Source organism: Fulmarus glacialis, unplaced genomic scaffold, assembly GCF_000690835.1.
Source record: "Fulmarus glacialis isolate BGI_N327 unplaced genomic scaffold, ASM69083v1 scaffold9029, whole genome shotgun sequence".
In the NCBI taxonomy this organism is placed as follows: domain Eukaryota; kingdom Metazoa; phylum Chordata; class Aves; order Procellariiformes; family Procellariidae; genus Fulmarus; species Fulmarus glacialis.
In genome coordinates, this window is record NW_009235164.1 from 1 (window position 1) to 19,891 (window position 19,891).

At 35.4% G+C, this 19,891-nt stretch overlaps 1 protein-coding gene across 1 annotated transcript in view; it reads right to left on the reverse strand.

Moving 5' to 3' along the window:
* Positions 1-898: 898 nt before the first annotated feature.
* TOP2B (topoisomerase (DNA) II beta 180kDa) overlaps positions 899-19,891 on the reverse strand; it is a gene marked incomplete at its 3' end in the record, with an annotated part of 38,568 nt that continues 19,575 nt past the window's right edge. The window contains exons 11-28 of the mRNA XM_009585908.1: positions 18,533-18,690; positions 17,674-17,799; positions 16,714-16,824; positions 16,521-16,626; positions 16,225-16,334; positions 13,414-13,506; positions 13,206-13,320; positions 10,647-10,772; positions 9,659-9,803; positions 8,126-8,357; positions 6,553-6,687; positions 5,942-6,142; positions 4,081-4,276; positions 3,823-3,914; positions 2,892-3,032; positions 2,665-2,752; positions 1,395-1,588; positions 899-1,043 (exon numbers count right to left, since the gene is read on the reverse strand). Coding sequence (XP_009584203.1) covers positions 899-1,043; positions 1,395-1,588; positions 2,665-2,752; positions 2,892-3,032; positions 3,823-3,914; positions 4,081-4,276; positions 5,942-6,142; positions 6,553-6,687; positions 8,126-8,357; positions 9,659-9,803; positions 10,647-10,772; positions 13,206-13,320; positions 13,414-13,506; positions 16,225-16,334; positions 16,521-16,626; positions 16,714-16,824; positions 17,674-17,799; positions 18,533-18,690 — 2,514 coding nt within the window. The remainder of the gene's footprint in view (positions 1,044-1,394; positions 1,589-2,664; positions 2,753-2,891; positions 3,033-3,822; positions 3,915-4,080; positions 4,277-5,941; positions 6,143-6,552; positions 6,688-8,125; positions 8,358-9,658; positions 9,804-10,646; positions 10,773-13,205; positions 13,321-13,413; positions 13,507-16,224; positions 16,335-16,520; positions 16,627-16,713; positions 16,825-17,673; positions 17,800-18,532; positions 18,691-19,891) is intronic.

Below are 19,891 nucleotides of genomic sequence, written 5' to 3' on the forward strand. Positions count from 1 at the left end.
CATTCCCTGTCCCCCTGCGCCACTTGGGGAGAGGAGGTGGAGACTTCGGGAGTGAAGTTAAGCCTGGAAAGAAGGGAAGGGTGGTAGGAAGGTGTTTTTAAGATTTAGTTTTTATTTCTCATTATCCTACTCTGATTTGATTGGTAATAAATTAAACTAATTTCCCCAAGTCGAGTCTGTTTTGCCCGTGACGGTAATTGGTGAGTGATCTCTCCCTGTCCTTATCTCAACCCACGAGTCTTTTGTTGTATTTTCTCTCCCCTGTCCAGCTAAGGAGGGGAGTGATAGAGCGGCTTTGGTGGGCACCTGGCATCCAGCCTGGGTCAACCCACCACATGCCCCCCCATTACTATGTATTTCTCAAACAGTAATAATAAATCCCTTCTAAGAGAGGAAAAAGGACAGTTAGCATAGACATTGGTTAATCTGCCAAGCCATAATATGCATAACTTTTTAAAAGTCAGAATGACTGAGTATGTCAATAGGAAAATATATTTATTTAATCAAGTTTTACCATCTATACTATTACTCAGACTGAAGGCGAGTGCCATGTCCTTGAACGTCAGAGAGCATGCAAACTAGAAATGCCAGTTTGCACAGAATTAGTTTAATTATGTAAAAATAATCTATTTTTCTACTCAAAAATTCAAAGATTTAGACCTCCCAAAAAATCGAATGTAGAAAACGTTAAGATCCACCACCCCAGAAAAGCAGCTTACATAACAGAAATTTCAGCAGAGTACTTTCGAGTACTTTCCACATATCTCTTTAGGGAAGAGAATCAGATGAAATAGTGATTATTGTGGTATATTTTCCTTCTCACTGTGTGTTAAAAATATATTTAATGCCCAATCAGTATACACAGCTAAGGTTAACTATGACTGTGTAAGGATCTTACCAGGCTCCTTCTTCTCTCTCTTAGGTTTAGGGGTTTTAGTTGCTGTGGCTGATGTATTTAGTGAGTCATCCCCACCACCTTCAGCTGGCACACCACCAAATTCTTCATCAAATTCCATTTTTATTGCTAGAGAATCAGTTTCACCCTATAAATATAAAAAAGTTGGGCAAAACAAAATAAATTACACCTTTATATTTCAACATAGAACTGGAATAGTTTTGTAGAAGATAATAAATGAAAATAGACTAGTATATTGACATTTGTTGAACAGTCTTGGAAAGAAGAAATCTCAATAAAAACACCTGAACAATAAGTAGTCACAAGAGGCTTGCAAATGTAAAAGAAATCCAGTATTAACTCCTTCATGCATTAGGTCAGCAAAACAGTATAAATACAGCATTAATGAGGTCTAGCAGTTTGAATTTATGCTACCAGATTAGAAAACGACAGCAGTTAAATAATAAATAACCTAACTATAGCAATAGTTTTGATTTACCTTTTTCTTTTTCAGCAATTTCCTACTGGCATCAGCTTTCATGGCAGATGTAATCTGTGGAACTATTCTTCTGCCAAATGGTGACGGCATGGTCTCTTCCAACTGAAGTTTCTTCATCTTGGGTTTACCAACTTTGCCTTTTATTGGTTTGCCCACCATGCCAGCCAAAACATCTTCTCTTTCCTGTGCTTCTACTTTCTAACAAATAAGCGGGGCGGGGTGGGGGGAACACATTCTTTTTTAATGAGGACAAAGTGCAACATGGTGATTATTTAAGATTCATCTCCTTTTAACATGGAGCATAAGACTTCCCTTAATTCTCACTTGAATTGTAACACACCTTCCAGTAGCAGAAAACCAACCACTTAATCGTGGTAAATTTTTCATTACCCTGTACAGTTAAAACCTACACTTTTATTCAAGATTAAATGAGCACAAACTTTTGGACTCTGAAAATCTTTCTTTTATCAAATTTCTACTTCTCATATATGTGTCTTTTCATGTATGTATGTATGTATGTATGATGTAACTTTTCAGTATTTCAGCATTTAATTTAAGCAGCTGGTTTCTAGCATCATTTTTAAGGTACATTTTCCAGTCCTTTAATCAACTTTTTTCACAGTATGAACATATAGCTGAAATACAGACATCCGAACAGAACACTTCCAATTGCAGCTGTACCACGAACACACAGAGAAATAAAACAAACGTCTTATTTCTATTATCCTGTGTCACTTCAAAAGATTACATCAGCCCTTTTCAGTCAACATTTAAAGCTGAGGCTCAGCAAGTTAACCACCAATAGGATTTCACCTTTTTCCACAGTTACTGATGAGGCAAAGTAAGAGCCCCTCATATAGTACTTACGGTCTACACGCTTTGTTCCTACATCGACAGCTTTGCATTTGACAATACTTATTGCCTCACAACCAATTAGATCATGTAGAACTACTATAATTATTACTATTACCAGCTACTACTCCCAGTTTTTTGTCATCTGAAAACAAATTTTCTCCTGGTCATTTTATCATCACTGACTTGGAAAAAACATTGAATTGTATAGATGCAAGAGACAATTCCTGAGGAACACAACTAGGAACACAAATACCCAATATTGATCTCCCACTTATTTGGGGGTCTATCTGCTTTTAATCCAAAATGTGGTATTTTTTATTATTTTTTGCTTAAATTTTAATACTTGCAATTAATTAATGCTTTTAATTAAATTAATTTAAATGTAATATTTTTTGAAAGATATGTAAAATAAAACATACTTCAAGCTCTTCAACAAAGGCTGCTAAATCTTCTTTCCAGAGATCTGAAGAAGATTTCCTTTTAAGGTCATTTAGTTCCCTCTCCTAAAACATGAAAGTAGTATATAGAATGTAAGTTACGAGGTTACAACTAAAGTAAATACTATCGAAACTGGACATTCACAATTCGACACATCAGTAATTACTGTATCATTGCAGAACAAGCCTTCCATGGTGTACCAACCTTTGAATCTCTCTGCTTAATTAACTCTTCTACTTTCTCTTTCGTGAGTGACCACAGAGACATGTTTAAGATGTAGTTAAAGTCAGGGCCAGAAGTTGAGCCAGAAGCAGAGGAAGCATCATCATTTGGGTTCTGTGGGTCCTCCTCTTCTGCTGCCTAAAGTGAAATATTCACAATTACAAGTATTAATAATCTTAGCTCTATGCATGAACTGTAACACTGCTCCAAAGCATCATCATAGAGTAGCAAGGTGTGCCCTCATAGATTCAATAACCTTAACATTTTTCTGGACCTTTCCAAAAGGCCGTGTTCCTGTGACCTTCTATAGCTGGATTACTTAATCATTAGTTTCATCTTTCCATGGTAAAGCGTGAAATTAAGCCTGTCACACATCTCTTCTGGAACAATAAAAAAACTCTTGGGTTTTAAAAAAGCAGAAATAAGGTCAAGGTCAAATTTATTAAAGCAAGTTCAAAAGTCATAGCTTTCTAATATTCATGTTTCATTACAGAAAATAAATAATTACATTTTTGCAATCATACAACAAATAAATAATAAGGGGAAAATCAGTTATATGTGTGGGGTAACTGACGCAGCATTTTATGTATCAGCCAGTCAGAAATCAAGTTGCCAGTTTTGATTTGGGTATGTTAAGAAATTCAATCCTCTGCATTCTCATTTTCAGACTTGTATTATCTAGTTTTCTTCTAAGAATTATCCATATATGATACCAATACTATGCGACAATATTTTTGTACAAGTTTAATGTATTTTTAAAAATGGAAGCCAATAAGGAGTAATGAACAGTCTTTTTAAAGTGTTATGTGTGTTATAAATTAAGTTAGACTACCAGAAAACAAACATCTGAACAAATGAATATAATTTATAACATTAACAACATCAAATATATCCAGAGATTTCAGATTATTACCTTTTCCTGTGCTTCTTTCCAGGCTTTTACTGGATCAGATTCATAACCTCTCTGAACTAACATCTGAATCAAATCTCTTTTTGATCTGTTCTCTACAAGACACACACACAAAACCCGGGGGGGGGGGGGAGGGGGGAAGAAAAAAAAAAAAATCAGTGTCATGAAAATAAATGTCTTACATGCAAGTACATTCTACTATACTTAAATAATTTCCAGATTTTCCCCCATTGTTACCAATTCTAACTTGCATTTACTCACCTATGGTAATTTTTCCTTGTATCTTCTCTAGAATGAAACGAGCTTGATTGTTAAGCTTGGTAGATTCTGCACCCAACATTCCCACAAGCCATTCCTTGCGTAAACTATAATAATGTAATCGCAAATCGAAGAACTCCTTCAAGATGTCTTGCACAGTTTCATACTTCTTTAAACATCCCATATGATCAAATAGCACCTATAAAATACATAATATACTGCTTGAGAGAGATTGCATAATTCAAACTTTGTTAACCTTTGTGTATGAGTTTATTTCTATTGCACATACACATGCACCATACAAAAAGTGGTATTTTGAAGACTGTGAACTCAAAACTTACTATGGAACTACACAGCACATAGCTGGATAGATTTTATTTTTATTCACAAGTGGATTTAAGATGAGATTTATGGTAACACGTTCGAACAGGAAGACAGCTATATAGAGAAATATGCCTGAATTCAGTTGAATGACTAATTTTATCTAAATATTAAAGCACAAGTTCAGTAGCACCTGATGATTCACAGTTGAAAAGCATCTTTAACAGTCTTTCAGTTCAGCTGTGAAATCTGCCACTTTTCATCTGTGAAAACTGCCACCCTTCAAGTTCAAGCACTAACAAAGTAAGAAATCATTTTTACATCATAGGTGGAATCAATCCTGCCTGACTTCTGATATCTCCAGTTTAGACATTTATAGGTGAACTGGTCACCCTAGGCGCCCTCTACCGCCAACTGAAAGAAATAAGCCCTTCTAGAGGCAATTCATCCATCTGAAGTACCTATTTGAGAGTTGGGTGAACCACAACTAGCTCACGTAACTTTGAGATGCTTACACTAGGGCAGATTAATTCCTACACATACACAGAAAGCAGCCCTTACCATTTATTTCAGTAGGCAGAAAATGCAGTATTAAGCTGCAAAACTTTTTGTACTCTATTAAACATTAATTTGAAGACAGATTCTCACAGTAGTTCATGTGGTTGGTTAAACCTGTGAGAAATAGTATCACCTTGATTTGGTAGATTCGCTTTTCAAGCATAATCTACAAAATGGCTTAAGCAAGGCCTTTTTCGTCTTCCAGTTCTATGGTCTTTAATTTATTTTTAATCTATTTTCACATAGCTTTTGATTTATATAATAATAGCAACAGTAATGGTATTTTCGCTTCGTGATAATATCTGAAAGTAGTATCTGCCATAAAAAAAGTAGAATTGTTTTTTCAGTCTCTGTAAAAACAGGTTGTTAGGAAATATTCTGGCAGAAATTATCTTACAATTCAAATCCCTCTCGCAATAGACAGACATACATTTACTCGCATTCTTACTCCCATCCTGCTTCAAGCAGAATAAACCATGTAAGTAATTTACATCACTATTACGTCTTCAGCAGCTTAAGGATAGTGTTTTCTATACCTTACAACCTAAAATGGGATTTATGTTGGTGGAAACATTGGATCATTTAACTCCTAATAGAGGAGTAATAGTCCTGCATAAAGCGCAATTTTGAAAATGTAACTTGTCTCAAGTTTAAAACTCAAATCTAATTATAATAGGGCAGAAAGTTATTTGTATGATCTACTTTACATTAACCAATTTTGGTTAGCTACACAGGAAATTTTCAGTTACAGGAAACCAACCACCCTGAGCCTGTCTAATTTGATTTGAAAGATTCATCAGGACTAAAATGGATTTGCTGATCCATATTGACTTAATATTTGTCATCACTACTATTTTCTACAATTCAAACAATTTCATATACACAATACACTGTTCAATACCAAGTACCAAAGTACACTACCAAAACATTTGAGTTTATAACAAGCAACTGTAAGGATTCTGATAGCCAAACATGAAAAAGTTACCATAGAATTACAAGTAAGACTTGTTTGAAGCTTAAAAACTTTGTGCAATCCAGCAGCTTCTGCCTGTGCAAGTTTTTCTTCTGTCATCTTCACAACAAATTTCACAGTCGTATCAGTGTGGTATTCCTTATAGTCAGAAATTAATGCTGGAGTTTTTTCAGTCCCATTCAACATAGGTTCTAGAACCTGTTCTTTGTACACCTATTAAAAATAGGGTAGCAAAAACCAGAAACACTTCTTAAAATCCCTAATTACTTAAGCCAACTGAACAACATAAGATTTCAAAGCTTTGTGCATTACATCTGATACCAGTTATAATTTACAGAACCAGTATAAAAGAGGACAGAAAAGTCTACTCAAAAGAAAAAGGGAATTAAATATTAATTCAACAGGAGAAGCAGGTATTCTTTGTAGTATGGACAGTAGATGGCACAAGTAGAAAACCATCTTCTACAAAGGCACACAAAAGAATGAAACCATGTTCCCTTCCATGTATGTATAATCATCAGAAATTGTATTAAAAGTTCATCCGGATGTAGGATTAAATAATTTAATAAGGAGCTTTTTGGGGTTTTTTTGTTTTTATGTAAATGTATTTTACTGTAATGTACCTGGGTCCATGTCCTCACAGGAAGCTCTGTAATTTCTACTGTGTTCCTGTCCACCACAAATATTTCACCACTGACTACATACTGGTTTTGACCAAGTTCCTGAATGGTTCCTTTGAAGTTTTTGTAGTTTGGGAGCTGAAATTGAAAAAAACAGCAAAGTGGTAACAATCTTTATAATAAAACGTCGGAAAAACATTTGTTTCCCATACACCATACAGCTATCACTTTATATTGCACTAATCCATCAACCAGCCTCTCATGCCTGTGAAAATCTTAAGTCAGGAAAAATACTACATAAAAAACTGAATACACACATGCAAGCGACAGGAGCAAGTATCTTAACATCTACAGAGTAGACACATGATTAAGAAGATGCAGCTGAACCCAGTGAGGTGGTGGGTTTTTGTTTGTGGGGTTTTTTGTTTGTTTTTTTTTTTTCTTTTTTAAAGAAAACTGCAAGCACAGATAAGGCATGACAGAACGCAGATTAACACCCCAGTCTCACAGTAACTTTACAGAAGTGGTGCTACCTCCCCTAACCATTTTTTCATTCTTGTGCTGTTTGGCAAAGATAGTGGAACCCATCCAGTTTAAAAAGTAACTAACAGGGTGGGGAATTTTTTTTAACTGAATTGATTCCCTTATCCAGCTTACCATGCAGCCACAAACACATACCAGCATACAGAAAGGAGCTAGATGGAGGCAGAACTGCCTCTTTCAACCACAGTGAAGCTTCAATTGACTGTGAGACTACACAGAAGGCCTAGGAATCCTAAAGGAAGGGCAATGGATTGCATTAATTTAAAAAAAAAAAAAAAAAAATCTATTCATTGTTCCCAAGAATTTGCAAAAGGAAATTCACTATGTCATGAAACTTGATACTGCACACTCAGTGAATTGTGATCTAAAAAGAGAAGAAAAGATGTTTCTGCTTCTATGACTTGGTAAACGCAGCAAAGTAGCAATATCCGTAGTTGTAAAGTAAAGGTTACATTATCTGTATTTCATCTGTTGGTTACAGATATTCTGGGTTCACCCAGCTATCCTTCCTGTGCAAATTTTTTCAAGTACACACCACTTCCAAAACTTGTATAAAATTTTAAATAAAAGAACAGAAGCTAGATGCAGTTCAGAAGCTGCTGATTTTCTTGAACAGTGACAATATCTTCTCCTATGCTTACAGATATATAAAAGAAAGTACAATTCAGGCAAGACAGAGGAAATGTTAAGTTTGGCTGAAGATAAGTAGTAGTACCTCAACTTTTTACTCTACTGCCATGTCATAACTACCCTGTAAGACTTGCAACTGTGAAGGCTTACAGTCAGCAGACTGAAGAAAAAGTTCTCTGAAGTAATTGGAAAAATACAAACTGCATTGTTTTTGCTTCAAGGTGAACTTCCCCAGCCTCATCCCAACAGTCAAGTAAAGCTCCCAGACAAAATTACTGGGACAATCCAACTCAGTTGTTCCAATAATCAAGGATTTCTAGAGTGATATGAATTAAATTTGTAAGTACAAAATAAGGTTTGTTTAGCAAACATATAAAATACCAGTATATACTACTATTTTTACCATCGGGTGGGGATCTAAGCCATCCAGCATTCGTCTGACATTGTTTACAATCTCTCTGGTATCGTAGTTTGGAAGTTTGCAAGCCCATCCGGTACCAATTCCTTCAGCTCCATTTACTAAAACCATAGGAATGATGGGAATATACCATTCAGGCTCTACACGCTGGTTGTCATCATAAAGGAATTTAAGCAAGTTGTCATCCACTGATGGAAAAAGCAGCCTTGCTAAAGGGCTTTAAAAAAGAAAAAGAAGAAAACTGTTTATCTGAAGTCCAGTAAGTAAAGTACATAATGCCTTAACAGTCCATGGGACCAGATATGATCTATTTGTAGATATTTCTCATGTATTCCTTTCTCTTTGCCATTCTGAAGCTGAAAATACAATGTACATACCTCCTGAGAAAAGGAAGTTCTTCCCAATGGAAGAGTGTGTTCATAACAGATCATGTTTGTTTCCTCCACAATAACACATGTACACAATACACTAGTAATTGATGACATTTAACATCTACAAAAATATCATTCCTTGAAGCATTCAGAAGACACAGTTCAATGTGACAGTAGGTCACCCAGTAATAAAGCAATACAGCATGCAAATAGTTGCAAAACTTCGTTGCTTAATTGTAGGCCTAGCAGTCTCTGAAAATTCTACAGTGGTTTTACTGGTGACTCCTTTTGCTCATCTAGAACATTGTCCTGGGTGAATATGATTTCCAGCACCTCATACAAAAAGGAAAATGTACAAAACTGGGTTGCTACAGAAAGAACATATATGAGAAAGGGAATAAAACCTGATACTTACGTACAAAGTTTACAGTTAGAGGAAAAGAAGAAACTACAAGGAATTTTAGGCAAAATATCACACTGAAATTAGGAAATAAAAGCAGCAACATAACTTACAAAAATACTGTAATTCACATTAAGGAACTCATTCTAACACTCTGCATGCCAAATTGAATTTCAAGGTATTAGCTGTGAAAAATCAGCATCATTAAATTAGGTCTTCATTATTAATTATAATTATGTATATTATTGTATTATTATTATGTATTATAATTATGTATGTGTAATTTAGCTTGATATGAAGAAACTCATCTGAAAGGAAAAGAATCCGTCTCAACTTTCAAGTCTATGCCGAGTTGCAGGACTTATCACCAGGTAGCAATACACTTTCAGTGTGAAATCTATTCAGTTTCACAATAGAACAGGGAAACTGAAAGCTACTTCTGCAAGAAGACACAATTTAAGATCAGTAACTAATCTGAGCGATCTACATTTTTAGTCTTCAGCCTTATGATTCAAAGTTCAATTCCTTAAAAGCTACAATCCCCACAACATTTCTATGGATGGAAAATCATCAAAAAATCCATGTACAAAAACACACTTACAGATGTAAAGCAGAATTTGAGCTTCTACCAAAATATTCCTATCCTTCCCCACTCCTCTCCCACAAAAAAAATGTAGTGTTGTGAAAGGATTAGTTTAATAACAAGACTTTTTAAAAGCATGCATTTAACTTTACATTTGTGTTTACCTTAACATGGTGAAAATATAGCGAGGGCTGGCAGCATCCTTTCCACCATGAAGCCTGGTACCAAACTGCCCAATAGGTTGTAGCAGATTAACATTGTTACTGCCAACAAAGTTCTGAGCCAAGTTGACAATAGTCATCATTAACGCTTGCTGCAAGAAAATACATATTCATGTAAGTAGTAAGTATAAGAAGAGATAGTCTTTCCTAATCAGCGAATAAAATATATTTTTGATGCCCCAAAATTGTGTGACTAACCTGAACTCGATTTCAAAAAAGTAGTCTTCCTGAGAAAGGAATGTTGTAAACGTATTACAAGAGCTGCTGGCAAAACATAATGCTTCCTCTTCCACAGCCACATTGCCTCCCTGATTTAAGTGTCCTTACATTCTATGCTTAGGAAAAAACCCTGGGCTTCTCCATTTTTTCTAAAGCACTTTTCTGGAGTAATGAAAGGGGCACAGACTGACTGCACTTACTACTGCACAAACTACTACTCGTTGCTTTTAAAGAGAGAGAAGAAGGCATGGAGAGAGACTGTCAATACGGCAACTCTTGCCAATATTTCGGATAAATACAAACAAAACAGGAGATAGTAATAATCTTTGTTCCAACATTGTATCAGGTTTTTGAAGAACAGTATCTCTTGTTCTTACCTTAAAAGACTATATTTCTTGTTTAAGACAAAAATTGTCCTAGTACATATTTCCTATATTCCTATGATTTGAGAATCTAGAAGTTACCTAGGTAATTAGTTATCTACTATTTTGCCACAACCCACAAACTATTTGGGATACCACTGTGCACAAAGACTTGGAAATAACAGAAATATGCTGTCTTAAGCTATATAATGTTTGGTTCATTTTCTTTAAAAGTAAATCTGTGATTAGTAGACTTACATAGTCAATAGGTTTGCAATTTCAATACAGTAAACATTTACCTAATATTTTACATAGGCTAAAAATCCTCACAACTTTACCATCCTTCATACTCACCTCCCCATGGTGATAAGCTGACATTTCAGCAACAGAACCAGCCAGCTGAGCAACCTTTACTTCACGTTTATCATTTCTCTTAAAGCAAGTGAATAAAACTTTGCGCTGCCCTGGTTTTAAACCTATTAAGAAGAATATCCCATTTTCAACACATACACAAGCATGTCTTTAAGTAAGAAACCTGTTTTGCCTTATTATAATTTCTAATCTCTCAAAAGAAGCCTAAACATTAAATGGAAACAAATTCACACTGTAATATTAACCAAATAACAAATTAATATCTCAGTTCTTTTTAAAATATTAAAAAATATTTTACCAAACTGAAAAAGTTGCCAGAAAAGTGGAAATGTAACCCTTTCAGCCAATCATTACTATGCAGCATACAGTACGTCATTCTAATAAACAGCAACTTTATCCTAAACGTACAGCTTCCATAAGTCAAGAGTTTTCTTTCCAGCCTACCCAGCAAAATCTTTTTCCTAAGAATATCAACACAAATTCATCAGTGACAAATGTAACTGTAGCTTACATGTATTTTAAAGGACACTGAAATTTTACTTTTTGTGTGAATTTCTCAAAGACTCATTAAAATTCAACAAAAAGATATGTTATTTGTCTCCCTTTTAGATCTTTTAAACTTTTAAGAAGGACAACAGTCTCTTTGATCTCCTGATTTATTTTTATTATTTAGGCACACTTTAAGTACAACATCTGTGTGGAAGGGATTGCATAATTTTTTCTGCATGTTATCTAGAACTGATAACCAGTTCTAGATCATGCTTGTTGATCTATTCAGAGTTATAATTCCCATACGTTTCTGAAATGCACTAAAATATTGCTACGTGTTACCATTACTAACCTGGGTCAAATGTAAGAGCAAAAACTGAAAAAGACAACACTAACTCCAATCTCCATTTCATTTAAATACGTAACATCCAGTTTTCTTTATAATGGGCCTGCGTCATGTTTTCCTACCAACGATCTATTGAATGTAACATACTTAAAGGATTTCCTTTACACAGGAGAATCACCAAGGAGCAAGAGTGGTAACTAGTAACTGTGAAGAGATAGACAAAATGTTCTTCCTCTTCATTTTTTCTGAGATTTGCCACCAGACTAGCCTGTTATATATCACCTGATGATACTGAAGAACAAAAACCATTGCTAGAGTACTACCTGAAAAAAAAACCCAGAATGCAGAATTATAGCCAAAGTTGGCAGAAACACTGATAGCGATTATATATAAAATATGTAAAATATTATATGTATAACACTGTACATACTACATATGTATAGTGTATACTACATAGGTATAGTGTTTTACCTAATATTATATGTGTAACACTGATAGCAATTATATATAATATGTATAATATTATAAATACATACATTATATTACACATTCACAAATAAATAAATAAACAAATATGTTCCCTTCTTACACTTCTGTAGACACAATCTTGGAGAACTTCAGTTCAAATAAACAGTTATCTGCTGCAAGTTCGTTCTTTATTTTAAGTTTCAGCAAAATCATTCTGCTGTTTCTGAGAAAGCAGTCAGGGTAGACTACGTTATAAGGAACAATGACCTCTTGAAACATGCAGCTCTATAGCAAATCTTCCTCCGGAGCAGTAAAATATGAAATGTTTGCGTAGAGACTACCAGTTAATCCAAGTACCCAACTATGGGAGAAAGTAAGTCTGGAGAAGCTGAAACAAAGACTGACATCTTTGATTCCCTAGAGATGTATCTGCGTACCTAACCCAGCCTCATTCTGCAGCAGAGATGGAGATCCATCCTACCAGGAAGCTACTACCCCTATCCACCTGTGAACTATTCCACTTTCTCATCTAAACTATAAAAAACTCTTGCTGCATGAATATGGTATGGGTCTGTAGTGTAAAGAAGGCTGACCACTTCCCCTGTAAAAGATGTACTGGAAAGTGGAGATATATGGGCTTTCCCCCTCACCCCCATGAAACCTCAAGGCCTTTTTTCCATATCTTAGTAAGCATATGCATACTGTCAATAATATAAGCAGAAATTCCTGCTCCTGCTGTCTGCAGACAGTTTTACAAATGAAGCTGTAGTGTAGTAAGCCGCTTCTTTTAATGTTCATGCTATTGCAAGGGGAGAGTTAGCAAACCTGATTGACAGAACTCTAGCAAGATTACAGGAAAAGTTAGTAACGCTTAAAACACTGCCTGTGGTATAAGACTGAAGGGAGAAAACATTTGCATCTTCATCTGCTGACTTGAATTTTAATTATTATAAGCACTTAAAAGGCTTGTTTTCTCTGACAGTTTGACTAGAAACAAAGCACTTCTATGGTATAGGGAATAGGTCTGGTTAAGTAAAAAGGCTGCACAGCAACAGCTTCAACTTCCTCACAGAAGGAACATGGCAATTCCTTAGCATATGAATGATAACAAACAAAAATATAAAAGTTCTTATATTTGCTACTTGAATGCATTGATTTCCAATACAAATCACAGGTTTAAAAACCAGAAATAAGGAGGAACATTCCAACAAATCATGATGAATTATCAGCTTACCATCAACAAGGGAAGGAATAGATCTCTCGTTGTCTGAATTTGAGAAAAGGATCAACTCCTTGTTAATGAAGTCATTGTAAGTCAAATGTTTTGTTGCTGTACCATATAAAAATTGCTGCAAAAAAACCATACATTATTCATTCAATACAAAAACTACATTCCATTTAAATCTCACCCACCAGATTTATTACTATTATTTAGGACTCACCTCAGGAAGGCCATGTAGCCGACGCTGTCGCCTGTCCTCCATGAAGTTTGTTAACCACTCTTTTCGGTCATCAATCTTCTTCTTACTGAAGGCCTGAAAAGATTCCAAGTACACTAAATTATCAGCATATATATGTTTGTGTGAATGTATGTTACTTTAGTCAGAATTTTAAGTGTACTGCACTACCTGACCAAGTCTTCAATAATACTTATTGGGACAAGGTAATCCATATAACTAATGCTTACGTTTAAGCAGCAGTACAAGCACATGACCTTTTGGACATTGTTGCACAAGGTTTTTCGAACTGACATATCTCACTGATCATAATTTAAATTTATATTACTTTCCCGAAATCTGTACACATTTAGACAAATCTTATCATTCTTATTCCTCTCTTCACATCAGAGTTGTCCTTTGATACACAAATTTAAAGGTGTTGGGATCCTTCCCCAAATAATTTTAAGGTTTGGTTCATCATTTAGACTGAACTATGACCAGCTGTTATCAAGAAAATTAACTGAAGGTATTAGAAAAAACGCCACCCTCTTCTTGTCCTCTCCATGCCCTGTTTGCTCTGTCAGCCACAGAATGTCAATAATTTGTAGCTATTCCTGAGTGGTTGGCCCTAGTCCTCTCAAGAAAATAGATAACTTGACAAAATTGACACTTCATTAAAAGGCTAAGCCAGAATTTAGGCCAGCTGACTGAGGGCCGCCTTCTTCATGATGACAAGGTGTCACTTTAAAGTAATCACTTATCACTACAAAAAGACACAGGAATGTTCTGAAAGACTTTGTCCTGTTAGAGAAACAGAGTTCCCCTTCAGTGAGTTTCTTCTCCAGAAGACTAAGACTAAGAGAATGCATAAAAACTGAATACGTGGTTTAAGCAAAGTTTCAATTACTTTGGGAAAATTTTGTGAGTTGTTGAAGTACTGCCTTTTTTTCTCAAGGAATAACACACAGAGACTCCATCATGTCCTGATTTCAACCACTCTCCTGCATAAGACAACAGTCATCAGCGCTATCTTTTTTAAAGGAGACTAACTGGAGCACTCCAAAAGAGCTCAATGAGTAGTTTCATTTCCTTGGAGACCATGGTATTACATAATAAATAGTAAACCTTAGTAACTTACTCTCTGAGAAAGGAACTAAGTGATATCACCCTGTTCTGCATCAGATTGACTTCCTTTGTGAATGAAGTTCGACAATTCACAATGTCAGACATCTGAAAGCTTAAGATTAGGCTTTTGTGAAAACGTGACTAAATTCTTACAGTTTTCTTCTGGCTCCTTTCAGTGTATCAATACTTTTTCTAGACCACTGAAGTGACAAATGACCAAGAGCTGGATCAACATAAAAATTATTTTAATAGAATAAACCCAGAATTAACAGAATAAAAAGTTTGAATAAAAATTATTCTATAATATTTATTCTTGAATAGAATTTCTTTCTCCACTTAAAACTGCTATTCTAAGACTTCATTTACTAGCAAAAGAGTTCTTCAGAATGCTGAAGAATTTGTTATACAGAATAATTTTTGCTTTCCTAGATTACAGCTATCATGAGGCCCGGTAAGGCCTATAATCTTACACCACCTATGCCCAGAGGTAAACTTAGGGCTGGGATTATAGCTATCAGCAGAGAAAATGTGTAGGAGTGTAAGTGAAGCTTCTGTTAACAGCTTCAGTACTAGTCAGTAGTTGTTCCCAGTGTAATAGAGATGACTAGTTTCATCCCAAATTGACAGAATTGCTGTGAGGATCAGCCCTAACAGGTTATATGGCCTGAGATATCAGCCTAGGTCTATTTGCAGAAATAGAGCTCAGAATTTTAACGAGGGAGTTCAGGGCCTCTCCACCAATTTGTTTAATGTATATGCAAATATACAGACTCCTTTTCTATCTAGATGAACACACTTCTCTGGGATGGGGAACCACGGATTATATTTGAGTGCATTTTGGGCAGAAGTAAAATGAGTGGTACAAATAACTTCTGACACATCAGGCTGTTTTTCTTCAGCAGAACAGATACCTACTATACCTTTCTGTTAGTAAAAACACACCATTTGACCAGATTCACAGTATAAGGAAAAAGTTGTTATATAAGGAAGAAGTTGTTTTGTCTAAGATGAGTATTTTCCCATTTTTATTTTTTCTTTCCTACCTCTTTTTCTCTCTAATATCACCTATGATTAAAATAGTGAATTAAAGTAGATAAAAGGTGAAACATTTGAGAAAACAGCTTCGTTCCAGACACTCCATCCTTTGTCCTTCCACAAGGAAACTTTCCACAAGTTTCCACTTGAAACACAAGTAACTTCCTGCACACAACTATCTAAAAGATTTCAAATTCAAATATGTAGAACACATGCATGAATACATGTATGCCACACTGATATATCTTCAATGAATAAATAATTCATCTGATCTTACTTGCTCAGAAACAAAATCCAGATCCCTAAGTAGATGTGAAACATCATTTGTTTGGGCTCTGTTGCCTTACTCAGAATGCTCTTTTGCATGTTCTGTCTTTAAAAGCAAGTCTGAATGTAACGCTTCTTGATACCCACACCACACAAAATTGATCAAAGCTACTCAGCAGAAGGTAGAGCTGATTTTGTAGCGTGGATAAAGCTCTTATTCCAAATTTAAAATCTTTTCCAAAATGTGTTTTCTCTCCCAGAAGTATTTTTTTCAGTTACTCAAAAAAAAAAAAAAAACAAACCCCTGTTAGGACCTCCTCATGTGTCATTTCAGTAAGTAATGGAAACGAAAACATATCATATAGCAGCACTTTTATAAGTTCTTACCAGTGTGATGGCAGCATCATCTTCAGGACCAGCGTATCGAAATAAGATCCGATGTCTTTCCATGTCAGCAAAATATTCTTTTGCTTCTTTAGCAGTGCTGGTACCCAAACCTGTACAATAAAAAGGAAATAATTACTCCATATTCAAAATTTAAGTTTTATTATTTTACCCCTTTTATTTTACTGGGAATATTATAAAATCATTACAGAAGATACAGCTCCAAATGAAAGTTCATAGCACCCATTTATTACGTATTTTTAGATCCATGAGGTTCACTTATTTGTTTTTAAACAAACCTTTGTAGTATTTTATCTTCCATGCTTTATGATTCTCCATATGTTTCTTCCACTCATCAAATTCAGGAATACTATAGAATGAAAGTTCTTGCTTATTTTTGCTTGCCTTTAAAAAACAAAAAACAAAAAAACCTAATCAACCTTTCTGTGGCACTGTAAGTAATAAATAGAATCTCATTAATGGAATGCGTACCTTTACAATAGGAGTGATGAATTCCTCAAGAAAACCATGTTTCAACAGCGATGGCCAATTGTGATGAATAAAATTGATCAACAAGCCTTTTATGTGAGATCCATCTTGATCCTAAACCAGAACATGAAAACACGAGGCAATCTTATAAAATGTCATATCCCCCAAAACAACCAAAAAACCCACTCACTGGCCTGGATACATCAAAACAATGTCTGTTGACAGAAAACATAGAAGGGAACGGTTAGTTTTAATTTGGATTCCAAACTGGCCCTGGGTATAAAATAGCCACCTGTGAATGGCACTATCCTGAGCTAATAAAAAGCTCTTCCAAGCCAAGTGCACAGTTGCCGCTCAAAGGTTTCTTTGCCTGTGGCATGTTTTCTCTGAGAGCTAGACAGCTCTCCCAGACTCCATGGGGCTGAATCTTTCTGGAAGAAAGCCAAGCCTGGACCACAGTTCTCATTGGTGTTAAGATGCTTGATAGCTTAACCTCTCTGCGCAAAAAATAACAAAGCTTCAGATATATCCAAAGCATAGGATTCCTAGACTTCTAAAATCTGAACAATAGACGCACACTTCATGAGATTATCCAAAAATAATTGCCTACATTCTTGTCTCTCCCAGACTTTCTAGCATTACTACCTCATCTACTGTTCCCTTTTGTCCTTACTTTCAACATATTTTTGAGTTATCAAAAGCATTCTTATTTATACATGTTTTTATTATTACTTTGGCGTCTCTGCTACTGTGCAAAGTTCAGTTGTTCATTTGGAGTAACCAAAACATATAGATAAATTATTCCCATAAAGAAACCTCATACATTAGGGCTTCCCTCCGAATAAATCCATATTGTCATAACACAGAGGCAGGTGATAACGGTCAAAAATGTAACCTACCAAATTGCAGCAAAACACATTTTGAGAAGCTCTGTATATTAAAACCTAAGAATTTCAGACTAACCTGATCTGTCATGATCATAATTTTTCCATATCTCAAACTTTTCAGAGATTCTGGATCTTCATAGCTTTTCTTGTATTGTAGTCCAACTATTTTGATGATGTTGTTGATTTCTGCATTTTCCATAATCTGTATTAAAAAAAGTTATCTTTGCAGTCAGTGTGAAAAGCAGAAATTCAGAAATATCCCTATCTTTTTTAGGTGGGCTTTATGGCTACTTTTTCAATGCACCCCTATCTCAACTTCATAACCTTTTTATCCCCAGCCCCCTTGCAGCCTTCACACTTGTAAATATTTCTTCTGTACATGCAAATTCTCAAGACTGCACCATTCCCTTTCTCCTCTACAGCCAGAGCACTTTGGGTCCAGAAGGCAGGGCGAAAAGTGCATGTAACAAACAGTCATCTCACAAAGCTGCCTTCTCTTTCCACTATTTCTATGGGCATCTGCAACACAACTCTTATTATAGGCAAAGTATGGAGGGCAGCAGAAGTAATGCAATGGGGTAATGCTGCTGCTACTGTCTCACATTGGGAGTCAATGAAATCACATGGCAATGAAGAGAATATAAAATTTTAGGGTTTTTAAGTATTCATGTAAAATGCTGATATGAGTCATAGCAGAATTTCCTTGCACTTGTGAAGAAATGAACTTTAATATCCCAGTACTGTACTACTACACTTAATATTTCCAGGCTTATCCCAGGCTTTAAAGTAGCTGGTACTTTATGAAATCCCAGCCACAAAATTTTCATGAAAAAATAAAAATTAAAAATTAAAATATGAAGATGTAACCCTAGAAATCAAAAATAAAACAGGAGACATCCATTTGTCAGCTAAAAGGAGATGACAGGACTACTTACCTGTTTGTGAGAAGCTTCTCGAACATTGAGAATTTTACCCCTGAGTGGGAATACTCCATATCTGTCTCTACCAATAACACCTAAGCCAGAGACAGCTAAAGATTTGGCAGAGTCTCCTTCTGTTAATATTAGCGTGCAGTCCAAGGAATGTTTACCACCTGCAGTCCAGGAAAATGTAGAAGCAAGGCAAAAAACCAGAAAGTGTAACTTTTAAACTCAAATAATACAAATACAATTGAATCAGTCATGAATATTCCTCCTACTCTACATCAGGTAATTTAAATAGGCTGAATTTCTATTTTTAGGCACGGCCTTCCATACCACTAAAACTACACAACGAGCATCCTTGCCCTGAGCAATATTCTATGGATTGCTATGAACAAGGAGCAAAATAGACAAAATGGGATGCAATGGTGGCACATCTTATGTAATGGGCCCCACACGTCTGCACAAAAAAAAAAAAAAAAAAGACAGATTGCTTCTGTACCTTTACCGTTTCATTTTTGTAGCTGCAAATTTCTTACACACATGCATTATGCATGTCTGAGTTATATACAGGAGTTATTTCCCCTTCTGCATCTCCCCTTTCCTCACAGTATATTTTCGGAAGTAATTTATTAAATTACATTTTTGGGGGTTTCTTTTTTTATTGTCCATCAGCTGAAGCCAGGCAACGGTAAGAAAAACTTGACAGAAAAGCTCAAAAGATGAGAACATTTGCACTTATTAAACATTCTCAGAAATTTCTCAAACAGAAGAAATAAATCTTTACTAATAGTGTAATTTTGATTCTACAAGACATACTGCATTTTGGTGCCTGTGTGCCCAGTGTGCTCAAAACTGGTATGAGATGCGTATTTTATTTATTGCAAGTGCAATAGTTGAATAGATGTTCTAAATAATAAGCAGGCTCAAAAAAGGAACCTACCCTTTTCCAAAGGTGCAAATGCTCATTAAGCATTTGTGCTATTTTATCAAGGCCAAGTGGTAGGAAAGGCTGAAAAAAACCTTCAAGCTGGTTGAGTCTCACCTACTGTTAATAAGATAGTTTTGAATATATTGGCATTTAAAATAGGTATTTTGATTTGCCTTTGCCTGGTAGGTAAAAACAACCCCGCACTTCCTATTATACAGAACTTACATTCAACATCTTTGGTCTTCTGAATCAGACATATGGCTTAATACAATCTAAATTAGGCAGCTATTCACACTGTATCAAAAGGTATCAATAGCTACCATGCTATCAGCAAGGTGGAATCCAAATGCCAAGAAAAACGCTAGTCTGCTGGTTTAGAATATATGACAGCCAATTTTTTTTCCTAAATGAACTGCAGAAAACACATCTGAATATCGTCCAGG